This window comes from Sciurus vulgaris (genome assembly GCF_902686455.1).
Source record: "Sciurus vulgaris genome assembly, chromosome: 2".
NCBI classification, from domain to species: Eukaryota; Metazoa; Chordata; class Mammalia; order Rodentia; family Sciuridae; genus Sciurus; species Sciurus vulgaris.
In genome coordinates this window covers 5,700,189-5,713,665 of record NC_136462.1, presented here as the reverse complement: position 1 = coordinate 5,713,665, position 13,477 = coordinate 5,700,189, and the positions used below count along the sequence as shown (strand labels likewise).

The window sequence follows — 13,477 nt, the reverse complement described above, 5'->3', positions numbered from 1 at the left end:
GAGCAGCTTCAGAACCCCAGTCTGGAAGACAGGAGGAGGTGAGCTTGGGGTGCGGAAGCTCAAGAGGAGGCCTGGGCGGAGACGTGGCGAAGCCAGGCCAGATCCAGGGCTGGACCTGCAGCCCAGAGCAGAAGCCTGACTGTGCGGGCCGGGGGTGGGTGGCAACACTCTCCCTGTGGGGGACCAGCAAAAGCCAGGCCCTGCCCGGGACAGGCCCCACCCCAGCCGTCAGGGCAGGGTTGGCCAACTGATCTTCCCAGTGATCTCCCGGAGTGGAAACCCTCGTCCCCCGTTTGTGGTGGAAGAAACTGGAATCTGGAGAGCCTTGTTCACCTCGCTGAAGCCAAGCATCCAAACCAGAACCCCAGGCAGCATCTGACCCTTCCTGGGGTTCTGGGCATCCTTCAGAAACGTTCCGACTCTTCATTCCTGAGGAAGGGGGAAGGTTGAACCTCTTCACCCACAGCCCACTCTCCAGGGTTCCTTAGAAGACAAGGGTAGAAGTACCCTGTTGAACAGAAAAGGAAACCAAGGTTCAGAGAGGTGAAGTCACAGGCCCAGGTGGCACAGCCAGTCCGTGGTGGGCAGGATTTGAACCCAGGTCTGTCTGACTGCACGTCCCAGGCCCCACTGGTTCTCTCTGAGGCCGCTTCCCCTCCCCCTCCCCCACCCCACCCCCCTGTTTTCCTGGCTCCCTCTCAGGGAAGAGAACACGCTCTGAGTCTCTGTTTCCCTGGGAGAAATCCATTTTCAGAATCTGGAGGTGTTGAAATGTGTTCTTTTTTCCTTTCCAAAGAGCCCTTCTTGAGGACAGAGGTGCCCCCAAAATCCCCCCAAGGCCACCAGCTGGCCTTGAGGTGGCCAGAGGTGGCCATGCCCACACAGGGTCTTGAGGAGGTAGTGACATCCTGGACATTGGGCAGCTGGCTGCTCCAAGAGCCCAGGACATGCATGACCCTTGACCTCAAATGACCCCCATGACCCTCAGCGTGACTGCCAGCCACAGGGTCCGCAGCTCCGGGCGGGTGGCCACCAGCTGTGGGCGAGGTGCCTGGGTGGACTGCAGTCTCACTGGGCCGCCCCCGTCCAGGGGCGGCTGGCCCACAGTGGTCCTGGTGCAGAAGTCTCTTGCCACGGAGAAGCGGGGCCTCGGCCTGGGCTTCCTCGGAGCCCATGCTGCAGCACGGGGGTGGGCGCGCCTGGCCGGTGTGGGAGAAGGAGGGAGAGCCGCTGCAGGGGCCGGGGCGGGCACAGCCTCCCTCACAGGCCTCCCTCCTGCCCACTGCGTCCACCCGCCAACCCCTGCCCAGCCCTGCCCCTTTCAGAACTCGCTCTCCCTGCCCTGGTCTCTCTGCCACGTGGGCAGCTCCTGACCACGGCTCCCTGCAGCAGGGCAGTCCTCCAGGTTCCAGGCCCTTCTCTGGGGCAGTGCTAAGGCCTCCTGGGCCCCACCCCTGGACAGGGCCCTGGCGACCTGGGGTCTGGGCAACAGGGTTTCCAGAGGTTGTGTCCAGAATCAGGACCTCATCAGCTTCTAGAGGCCCAGAGGCACCCCGGGGCCCAACTACCCACACCCCTCTCCTGGACTCCCAGAGCCCAGTGAGGGGCCCTGCCCTTGGTTCTGAGCCCTGGGAGGGGACAGGCCACTCTCATGCAGAATGGATCCATTCACTGAGGGGCACCTGGCGGACAGGATGGTCAGGATGTGCGTGGTCCATGCCCGGCCTCCTGCTGGCCGTGCTGCAATTCCTCCTGACCCCTGACTCGCAGCCGGGGGGAGCCCACCAGAACCCTTCCTCTCCCGCAGGGCAGGGCGTCTGAGCGCCAGCGCTAGTCACTACAGTGTTACACAGAGCCGCCTCTGCCCAGGCCCTGCAGGCTTGGCCTTCTTGCTTGTCCACCAGCATCATCAGACTGCTACTGGCCACAGGCGATGGGATCCCCGCCGGACTGCATTGTGCGTGAGGACAGTCGTGCAGGCCTGTCTGGGGGCAGGTCCCATCTCCTCCCAAGCCTGGGGGTGTCCTGGGGCCTCACCCTGTCCAACACCCAGGCCAACCTGGCTTTCCGGCCCTCACTGCCCCAGTTCTGGTCTTCCTGGACAGGGGCTGGTCCAGACCCACTGCAGGTCCTGGGTGGGTGGATGGATGGACGGATGGATGGGCAGGTGGATGGATAGGATGGACAAATAGGCGGATGGGTGGGGGATTGACCAATGAATGTGGATGGATGAAGGTTGAATGGATGGATGGATGGATTGGTAGATGGACAGATGCATGAACTAATGGATGGACAAATGGGTGGATGAATGGACAGGAGGATGAAGGGCTGACGGACGGACGGATGGACGGGTGGTGGGTGGAAGGGCAGGCAGACAGGTGGGTGGATGGTGGATGAAGGTGCCGCTGGCACTTAATCCCCTCCCAGAGTGTCTACTCTGTGGCTGTGCAAGAGGTCAGAGACCCCTGCGAGGATTCACATGTGAAAACGCACTTAGCTTGGTACTTGGCACATGGCAGGAACTTGATGGAAGTTCTGAAGTCCCTGCTCCTTCTGCCCGCTGGGCAGGATGGCCACCAAGCCTCCCCGGCTCCTGAAGGATGACTTGGAACGGATTTTCCACAGGTGTCTGGGAAAACCCTCTCTGCAGCACACTGACCCTCTTAACTGTAATGGACTCTGGTTCCACCAAAAGCAAACACCAAAACTCACCTTCGGGAGCAGCCCAGGCAGGGAGGCCCGGCCAGGGGAGCCCCGGCCAGGGGACCCGGCCATCCCCACCCTTCTGCCCAGAGGGCCGGCTCCCAGGTTCACAGGGTGAGGTCCCTGGAAGCGCAGAGAGGGCTTCACACACTGACGCCCAGCTCCTGCAGCTTTCCACCTCTTCCTAAAGCGGGAAGTTTCCGCAGAAACTTCCAGAAGGGGAAGCCACCCGTGGGAGACAGGCACCAGCCCTGCCCACACTCTTCTCTCATGCTCTTCCCTTCCGCTCTGTTCCCCTGACTCACCTCTGAGACCGGCTGAACCACAGCCCTGGGCAGGCCGTCACTGCACCAGCTGTCCACGCCCCTCTGTGGAGGTGAGGACCGAGCCCCAGAGGCAGGAATGTGACCCAGCCACGTGGCAGGGCCGTGGGCAAGCAGGAAGCCTGGCCACTCCCTGAGGGCTTGTCCAGTGCCTCTGTGCCCTGCAGACCACAGGACACGGGACCCTGAGAAGGGTGGAGGACCTCCCTCCCTGCGCCCTGCCTCGCCTTCCCTAGCGCTGCAGAAACCTGCATGGCAGGAGGTGGCAGAGGACCCAAGGAGCCCCAGCCCCAGCGACGCAGGCCTGAGTCTGGCCCAGCACTGGCCCTGTGGACGGCCCGCGGTGCAGTTGCGAAGCCCTGGTTCGAGCCCTGCTTTGTCCCGGGGGCAGCCAAGCTCTGCGCCCCTCCAGCCTCCGCCTTGCCGCGGAGCCTGCCGGGGCCTCTGCTCTGATGGGGTCGCTGCCTGGGGCTTCCTGTGGCAGGTGGGCAAGAGCCTGCGGGGCCAGCAGCTGCCAGGGAGCCGAGTGGCTGCTCCTGTGTCTCGCCGTCACTGAGACGTCCATTGCGGGAGCAGGGACACATGGAACGGAGCCCAGCCATGACATCCCAGCCAGACCCCCCAGGTCAGGCGGCAGCCAGCCAGCACTGGGCATGCCGGGGAGCTTCCAGGATCAGCAGGCCCCAGGCCCAGGCCAGCGAGAGCCCCCAGCACTTGAGAAACAAGCCCTTATTGTTTGAGGTCTTCCCTTACCCAGGATTGCGTGGCAATGATTGACAGGGCCCTGAGCCCCGGTAACGCCACCTGCTCTGAGATGCTCCGGGCAGAGAGGCCAGGGGCTTGTTCAAGGTCACACAGGAGTAGATCCAAATCCAAAAGCCTCTCGGGACCTGCCCCCGCTGCACGTGGGTGCTGCAGGCACCCATCACTCAGTCCCAGACCTGCCCTCGGGAGGCTTGTGATCTTGTGAGTCACGGATGGCTGGAGCGCTATGACTGACTAGCGGGGGGCACTCTGGGTAAGTTAGAACGGACAGTCATCAGGGCTTGAAGGACAAGATCAGCTCCTGTAGTCAGACAGTGAGGAGGCGGGAAGGGCTAGTCTTCAGGGCGAAGGGACCAGTAAGAACAGAGGAAGGAAGTCCACTGTGACTGCATGGTCACCACCTGGCTCTGCCCAAAGCCCCTGACCTGTAGGGCCGCAGCCGCCCTCTGCCGTCGGATCCATCAGACTCCAACACAGCTGCCGCCGCCTGAGCTCCTGGTGCCTCGTCACCTCTGCTACCCCCAAGCTCCCAGGAGCCCATGAGGAAAGAGGATCATTACTCCCTCCATATGTGAGCATACTGCAGCCCAGAGGGGTTCAGGAACATACCCAAGGCCACACAGCACCTGGCAGATAGAACTGTGAGATTCCTAAGGTGGCAAAACTGCTCAGGTGGGAGGGCCTGGTCTTTATAGGATGGCTCCAGGCATCGGTGTTGGCACCTGACAGCCCAAGGCCTGGAGACGCCATTCACCAAGCATTTGCCCTGAGACCACTTTCAGGGGACCTCGGGCCTGGGCCCCGCGGGGGCCACCACGGGCTCAGCAACTCCGCCCTCTGCACTTCCCTTGGGGAGCGTCAGTGGCCTTGCCCTGCCCTCAGGACACACCCACTGACCGTGGAACTCCAACAGCAGGGAAAACGGGCCACGGCCCCACTCTCCGGAAGCGGAGGCTCACACCCGGCACCTCCGCCTCAGCGTGCGCCCAGGGAGCCTGCAGGCTGCCCGGCCAGGTCCGCTCCGCAGCCTGCCCCACACAGGGGCTGCTTCTGCCCCCCAGGACCCTGAGGACACCCCTCCAGCTAACCAGCAAGTCTGTTTCTAAGTCTCGGTTTTATCATCTGCAAAATGGGGCTAGTAGGGATCTCTGGGGAATTGTTAGGATTGTTACCATCCCCACAGAAAGTCTTGGGGACCAAGTGGTGGGTGGGTGTGGCCAGCACCTCTCTCTTCTCCACTCCTGGCCAGAAGATCTGCTCACTTCACATGAGTTGAGACTCATCTCTGAGGCCCAGATCCAACCAAAAGAGTTTCCCACCTAATTTTTGCCATGGAAATTATGCTGTCTTCTCTGGGATTGCCAGCGCATGTGCTGCATGAGCCAGTGCTTCTGGGGAGAGGCCCACCTAGAATAAGGCTGAGGTGACAGGAGACACAGCCAAACGCCAGGAGAGGCAGGGCCTTGGTGTTATGTCAAGCACCTGGATGCAGCCATGCCTGAAGGCATGCTCCTCCTGGACCTTTCACTGAGCAGAGTCAGGAAAATCCTTCTTTGCTTAATTTAGTTTGGATTGTTTTAGCCAAGGACAAACCTAAAGGGTCCTAACAAAACACAGTTCGTGGGGACTGGAAAGTACCTGATTCCAAGAGGTCTTGCAGAAATAGGATTCTGTGAAAGGAACCCAACTGCCATTTGTTGACCAGGAAAGGAGGGGACCAAGCTAGTGGGATGCTGAACATTAGCCCCACAGTACGGGAGAGCGGATTCCCAGGCAGACCCGAGTGCAGTCTGACAGGCGTCTGAGCAGCAGCCCCTCGTGGGGCTCTCCCAGGCCGGGGCTCGGAGCTTCACATCTACCACACCCTCCTGGAGGTGGAAGCTAGAGTCCCACCCACTTCCCATGGGACAGCCAGGTGCAGGTGCAGACAGCTCCGGAGATCACCAGCTGGGCGCGCACACGCGGACCTGGGAGCTGTGCCCTCCCCCCGTGCTGTCCTCCGGCCCCTGTGGGTCCTGTGCAGGGCAGCCTTTTGCACACCCACCAGGAAGGGGCCAGAGTGTGTAGGTCCCTGTCAAGTAGGACAAGGACAGCAGGTCCTTCCCAGGACACAGACTTCAAAGCCAAGGACCACGCAGAAGGAAAGCCTGTCCCTCTGCCTCAGTCGCTTCCTGAAGGGCCATCCTACCTGGCCCAATTGACAGGTGACCCTGAGCCCCCCACGGGCACAGCCAGTCCCTCTCTAGGCCCTGCCGGGCTGGGGGCTCCCCGTGAGCAGACGGCCCAGAGGCCCTCTTGGCGCCTGGAGAGAGCTGGACCTGGGGGAGGGGCCCACCCAGGGGACGCGCAGTTCCATTTGGCCCACCTGAAGGCAGCCTGGCCTTCCCTGCCGCCCCAGCCAGCTGCGTCTGAGCCGTGGGCGATGGCAAGGGGCCTGCCCTGTTCCCTTGCTTTCCTTCCAGCCGGTGAGCAGGCGCCTCCTCTCATATGGCCTCCACACAGCCCTGGACATCTGGGCATGGGTCACCCCGGGGTATACTTCAGACAGCCTGGTGCCTCGGGAGCAGAGGGCCAGCCCCAGGTGCAGCCCAGCCTGGCACAGGCGCTGTGGCCCAGCTGGACTCTGGAACACTGGGAATCACACCCAGATTTTACCCACCAAGGTATTCAGGGCAAGATCTGCAGCTATTCCCTGGCCAACTGGAGGATGCTGTGCTTTGTCCCCAGGGGAGGGTGTCTTTCCTGCTGGTTTTCTTTCTGTCTCATAGCGGTGTCTCTGGTGTTCTACAGCTCCGGGAAGGAGCCTGAGCATAGCCCCGGAGCAAGCTGGGGGGACAGACAGGCTTGCGCACTCCTGCAGACTGCCCGGGCCCCACGTGTCTCCGCGACAGCACATTCTGGAAGCAACCGGACTCTGGATGTGCATCTGCCTGCTGCTGGACCCCATCTCTTTCCAGAAAGGGACAGAGATGGAACCAAGGGATTGACCCAGAGGCGGCCCTCTGGCCAGCCTTGGGCACAGGCCATGGTTAGATTTGGTGTGAGGAGCCCATATCCATGGGCAGGACCTGCAGGATCAGGCACCCAAGGCAGCCACTGGCCAGGTACTGCCCCCCAGCCCTCCCAGGCTGGCCAGCATGAAGGAACAGGGTGAGGCCACACTAGGACGAGGACAAGCCAGAGCTTGGGCTGGGCCTGGTGGGGGGGGCCCAGATCTGTGACAGGCACAGGACAGACAAAGAAGAGCTGAGGGCAGGTGACAAGAACACATGGGCTGGTGGGCGGTGCACAGGGGCACCTTCTCTCCCTGGTACAGTACAGAGCAGCAGGCAGCATAAGGGCAGGGTCTCCCTATGCCCCCAGGTCCTGGTGTTGTGGACAAGAACCCAGGGTCAGCACTGAAAGACACTCAGGCTAGGCCAGGCCAGGGCCACACACCAACCCCAGGCCTTGCCCCCAGGCCTTCTCCTCTCTGGGCTGGGTGGGGCCTCAGATCTCCAATCTCCAAACACTGCTGAAACACCCGCTCCCTGCAGCCTGGCTCCCAGACAAGCTCTCCTGGCCAGACTCCCAAGGCTGCCCACCCTGGGCCCCACCGAGCACTCCATTCTGCCTCCAGCTCCCAATGGGAAGACACCTGCTGTGCTAGGGACACTTCTCATACCATCCTCTGAGTCCTTGGCCACCCAACGCACCAGCAGAGTGTCCACATGCTCCGGCCCGAGTCTGAGGCGGGAGGAAGTGTGGAAGAAGTCGCTCTCCAAGTGAAGGAGAAGGGACACGCCCCTGGGAGGACCTGGCACCTGGCAGGGCCTGGTCAGCCCAGGAAGGGAATCAGATTGGCCCAGGGGGCAGTGGACAGGGATGTTCATTGAACACCACGCCCCCAACGGGACTTCGTTGCAACTGTCTGTGCACGGTGCCCACGTCTGACCTTGCTCACCACTGTGCGTGTGCAAAGGGCAGAACCAAATACCTCCCATCTCCCCAAACAGCGGTTCTCAGTAAGTCCACACCCCACTCCTGGCTCGTTCCACAGAACTTTATTGGGCACCCCCCACACACAGGGTGCTGGTCCGGGGGGTCCTGGTTGCAGCCTGGGAGCAGCACGTCTGGAGCAGGAGGCAGACACTGACACCTGCGTTGAGCCACACCCACCAAGGCCATGGTCACCGAGAACAAGCAGCAGAAGGGTGTCGTGCCAGGGCGTGGCCGGGGGCTCGGCTCCCCATGGGGCAAGTGGGCCCAGGTGGAGGCCCCGCGGTGGGAGAGGAGGGAGAACGGGAGTCTCCAAGGGAAGGGAGGAGGACAGAGGGAACAGCATGAGCAGAGGCTCAGAGGCAGAGAATCCCTGGGGCATCCAGAGTCCCCTGCAGGGGAGAGCAGAGGGGGTGGTTAAGGAGCCTGCCCTGGCCTCACCAGAGCTGGGCACGGGGCACACACATGTAGGTCTCCAACTCTTCTGAGGTGTGTGGGCCAGGCCATGTCCCTGAAGTCTCAGAAGTGGGGTGCAGAGGGCCACTGGATGTCCCCAGATGGGGAGTCTCCTGACAGCCCTCTGTGCAGTGGGGAGATGGGCTGCACCCTGCACAAAAGCAGTGGGAGGGAGAGGCCGGCGTCAGGGTCCACCTAGTCGTCCCCTTCGTGGACACCACCATGCCGGTGCTCTGGGGAGCAGGAGGCCATCTGAAGGCCAGTCCGACTCACAGTGCCAGGGCCCTGCCACCTACCCCCTGCCCCTTCCCTCTCTCCAAGTTGCTCCCAGACACCAAATGGACCCAGTTCAACAAGTCCCTGCTTTTCCTTCCCGTGTCCGCCCCCTGCTGGAGCTGGGAGAGGGTAGGCAGGAGGGGGCAGGGGGAGCCCGGGCCAGGTCCTGTGGCAGGAGAAGCCTCAGCTTGGCTCCACTCTCCCCACAGGGAGCCTGCAGGACCACTGAGGTCCTGGCCTCCCGTGGGTCCTGACTGGACCTGGGCCAGTACTCTCACTCTGGACAGCTGGGAGAAGGCAGGACAGTCAGGGGAGTGACAGGAAGCACTGGAGCTGCAGCAAGCTGGGGTGCTGCCCTGGAGAGAAGGGGAAGGAGGGACGGGTGGCTGGGAGAAGCGGTGAGGAGAGTAAGATGGCTGGCGGAGAAGTGCGGGGTGGAGGCACCAGCAAAGTTCCCGCTTACCTGGACTCTGTCTCAACTTCACCTGACCAGGAGGCTGTGGAGCCAGAGGGTCTGGGCGCCCCGTCCAGTGCTCCAGAACCCCCAGGGATGGGGTTGCAGTCTGTCAGACCAGGAGACACCAGCAGCCCCAGGGCAGTGACACAGAAGGACACGCAGGGTCCCGGGGCACCCCAGGTCTGAAACAGTGTGATCCACTGCTACAGGTGGGCTGGACCCGCCCTGGCCCTGCCTCCCACACACATCACGGTGCCCATGCGCGCGCGCACACACACACACACACACACACACACACACACACACAGCCACCACATCCCAGACAGCCTAGCAAGGCTCTCTGGGCCCAAAGTGGCCCTTTCATTTTCTGAGACTAATTGTGGAAGAGGGACCTGACCCATGTTCCTGCCCCAACTCCCTGTGGGTGGGGGCAGGCCACTGTCCTCAGACTGGCATCTCCCAGAGTCAAGAATCAGGGCTGGAAATTGTCCAACGAAAGTTGGGACCCCAATATCCTCTTGCCCCCACCCTGGAGGTGGTGGCCTCCGAAGCCCCCAGAGCCCTCAGAAACTTGCCCAGTTGGAGGCATCTCCTCTCACTTGCTCCTTCTCCCCTCCTGCAAAGAAAGGGGCAGGAAAGGAGCTGATCCACCAACACAGAGGCGCCCTGCTGAAGGGAGACATGCAAGTGGGACCCCCTGCAGTCAGTGTGGCTGAGGAGAATTCCCTAATCCACCCTAAGCACCCCTGCCCCAGGCTGAAGGGCAGCATGGACGTGCTGGGGAGCGTGGGAGGCAGACTAGGCCAGTGGTAAGGTTCCGGGGTGTGCGCCCCTGCCTGCCCAGAACAGCAGAGATCCGCTGAGCAGTTGAAAGGCTAGGGGTCACATTCACACGCGCCCCTCCGACCTCCACGCACACTCGAGGGTCTTGACTTGCTGGAAATGCATGTGTAGTGGGACAGAGGGTCCTGCCAGGGCCGGGAAACCAAAGAGGTGGATCCCCGCCCAAGGCCAGTGTCCACCTGCACTCCTGCTGGACTCCTTACCCGGTGGTCGACTTCTTCGGACACGTTCCTCAGCCGCGGAAGACAAGCCTCCCCCGCCCTATAGGGCCCAGCCAGCTCCCACCTGGGTCCTGGACACAGCTCTGTCCCTGTCCCAAGAAGTTGGGCGACTTGTCCGAGGGCAAAACGGCTCATGGGACGGGAGACCAGAGTCCCAGAGGCCCAGACAAGTCCCTGTGCTCAGGCGTTCTGAACCCCTGACTCCCCAGACGGGAGACAGACCGCTGCTGACCCGGGCCGAGGCCTTGCCCTGGGGGATTTTGCAGCGGGCTAAAGCGAAGCAGGACTTGCCCACGGCCTCGGAGGACCCCAGGTCAAAGCACCTCCCACCCCGCCGCCTCTGATCCCTAGTCGCCGGCCCAGCGCCGTGCGCAGCGAGGGATCAGAAGGTCTCGGGCGTGGCTGCAGAGCCGACCAGGGCTCCGCAGAGTTGGGGCGTTCCCCGCACCCCTAAAAGCCTAACACACATTCGCGGTTGAAAGTACGCACTTTACGCGTCCTGGCGCCTCCGCGGTGAGTCGGGCCGCCGCACTCGGGGTCCGCGAAGGTGGCTCAGTTCGGGCGCTCCAGTCTCGACGTTCCCGGGGCAGAGAGCAACGTCCGGGGACGAACGGGACGGGTGCGCCCGGCGGCCGGGGCTGCGCCGGGCGAGGCGAGCGGCGAGAGGGGAGCGCTCCGGCGTTCAGGCAACAGCTACCCCTAGTGGGAGAGCCGCCCGGGGCCGGCGCCGCCCCGCGCCCGCTGCCCCGCGCCCCACGCCCGCAGCGCCCTACGCCCTGGGCCCTCCGGAGTGGACCAGGGGCGCAGGGCGGGCGCTGCTTTCCTCAGCCCTCCCCGTCTCCGGCGCGGGCGCCAAGCTGCCCGCGGACCCTGCCCTCCGCGCCTCCCAGCTGGACCCCGGCGGCCGCTGACCCGGGATCCGCGGCGCTCAGCGGCAAAGAGATGGGACGGGGCGGGCGCGTCCGGGGCTGCTCGGGCTGGGGCTGCGCGCGGCGGCCTCGGGCCGCGGCGGGGGGCGCGGAGCGCGGTGTGCGTGGCGGGGCGGTGCGGGGGGCGGCCGTGTGCGAGGCGCGAGTGTGAGCGCGCGCGGGAGGCGGGCGGACGGGCTCTGGCAGTCGAGCGGCGCCCGCGGGCGAGCTGGGAAGGCGGCGGGAACCCAAAGTTGCCTCCTCGCGGGACCGCGTCCTCGGTGGGGCGGGAGCCAGGGCCACCGAAGCGGCGGCCGTGGACACCGACTCCTTCGATACCTGGGCAGCGGCCCCGCACGAGCGGCAGCAGCGTGGGCGGCGTTGGCGGCGGCGCGCGGGAAGCGAACCGGAGCTCCGGCGCGGCGCGGCGGCCGCTGGGGAACTCGGCTCAGGTGCGCGGCGAGAGGGGGCGCGGGCCGGGGCCGGGGCCAGGGCCAGGCTGCGGGGACCAGGGCCGCGCGCAGAGCTCGCGCTAGCTGGAGGACCTCCACCGCGGGCGCCCAGGTCCCCAGTACGGCTGCTAGTCCGGGCGGCAGCTGCGCCGGGGTCCCCCGCCCCTGAGAGCTGGCTGCGGGGCTCAGACCCGCCCCACGCCGCCCCTGGCCGGACCGCTCCGCCCTCGGCCTGCCAGCGCCCGCCCTCGACCCATGATTTCTAGGGCATTGGCCGCGCCGCTGGGTGATCCCTCCGGGCTCAAGTTGCAAGGGGGCGGGCCTGGGCCGGAGGTGGAGTCTCCCGCCAATTGAAGCCTCGGCTATAAATTGAGCTCCCTGCACGGCGAAGCCCAGATGCCTCGCCAGGCCGCCTCGCGGTTGGTGGTCGAAGGTGAGGGGTCCCAGGGGGCCTCGGGGCCCACAGCCACCATGCTCCGCTCCCTGCTGCTTCACTCCCTGAGGCTCTGTGCCCAGACCGCCTCGTGCCTCGTGCTCTTCCCGCGCTTCCTAGGCACGGCCTTCATGCTCTGGCTCCTCGACTTCCTGTGCATCCGCAAGCATTTCCTGGGCCGCCGCCGCCAACCGGAGCCAGAAGTGGAGCTCAATAGTGAGGGCGAGGAGGTGCCCCCCGACGACCCACCCATCTGCGTGTCAGACGACAACCGTCTGTGCACCCTGGCGTCGCTCAAAGCCGTGTGGCATGGCCAGAAGTTGGATTTCTTCAAGCAGGCACACGAGGGCGGCCCGGCGCCCAACTCTGAGGTTGTCTTGCCCGAGGGCTTCCGGAGCCAGCGCATCCTAGACTACGCCCAAGGGAACCGCCCACTGGTGCTCAATTTCGGCAGCTGCACCTGACCTCCGTTCATGGCGCGCATGAGCGCCTTCCAGCGTCTGGTCACCAAGTACCAGCGCGACGTCGACTTCCTCATCATCTACATTGAGGAAGCACACCCCTCCGACGGCTGGGTCACCACGGACTCCCCCTACATCATTCCCCAACACCGGAGCCTGGAGGATCGAGTCAGCGCAGCAAGGGTGCTGCAGCAAGGTGCGCCAGGCTGTGCACTTGTCCTGGACACCATGGCCAATTCCAGCAGCTCAGCCTACGGTGCCTATTTCGAGCGCCTCTACGTCATCCAGAGTGGCACCATTATGTACCAGGGCGGCCGTGGCCCAGACGGCTACCAGGTCTCAGAGTTGCGCTCTTGGCTGGAGCGCTATGATGAGCAGCTGCATGGCGTTAGGGCCCGTCGGTTGTAAGCAGTCAACCGTCAACTGACAACTTGGCGAGCTGGGCCTTCGGGCCTTTGAAGCCCGCGTGCAAGCACCCCAAAGGAAGTCGAGCTTGGCGAGGCCCCGATGGCACAGATGCGCTGAGCCACGGATCTTAGGCTGAGCCTGCCTCCCAGAGACTCCGCTTCAGTGACTGACTCTCATTTATACCTACCTGGCTCGCTTGAAATCCTCTTGGCAGCACTGATGTGGTGCTCACGGCACCGTGTGTGCCCCAGGACTTGCCCCTACAGCACTTTTTCACACCTGCTTCCCAGCGCGCCTTTAACCAAGCACCGCAGCGCTTCAGAGCGCAGAGACCTTGGCCACGCCCCGCGCTGAGCGCAGCTGGGTTCCACCAGCGCTCTAGGCTCGCGCTAGTTGCCTGGCACCCACCTGTCGCGCGCAGGAAGCCCTGCTGCTTTCGTGTTTACTTCTTGTCCCTAAGTCTGGGGGAGGGTTTCGGGGATGGGGAAGGGTGGGCAGGGTAGTCTCCTCCCTTCTTTTAGGCGCGCTCGACCCCCACTGCTGATGACGAACCATCTCTAACTGGTCTTGACCACGAGCTGGCTCCGAACTGCAGGAGGCTCGAAACAGTGCCTAAAGCGAGATGGGGAGAATGCTCTGGGTTTCCACGAGGAAACCGCCGCTAATGGGGTGGGGGTGGGGGGAGGTGGGGCTCTGTTTTGAGGCCAGAGGAAGCTGGCAGGAGAGGCACTGCAAGGTTCGCAGCACCCCAAAGAGAGGTGAACGGCGTTTGGGTGGCAGAGTCTGGAGAAAG

General features: G+C 63.8%; 1 protein-coding gene across 1 annotated transcript; it reads left to right on the top strand.

Moving 5' to 3' along the window:
- The first annotated feature begins 11,047 nt into the window (after window positions 1–11,047).
- On the top strand, window positions 11,048–13,231 carry DIO3 (iodothyronine deiodinase 3). Its single transcript, XM_079125594.1, has one exon. It carries the CDS (start codon window positions 11,779–11,781, stop codon window positions 12,682–12,684), a length of 906 nt encoding a protein of 301 aa, XP_078981720.1. The 5' UTR covers window positions 11,048–11,778; the 3' UTR covers window positions 12,685–13,231.
- Window positions 13,232–13,477: the final 246 nt, after the last annotated feature.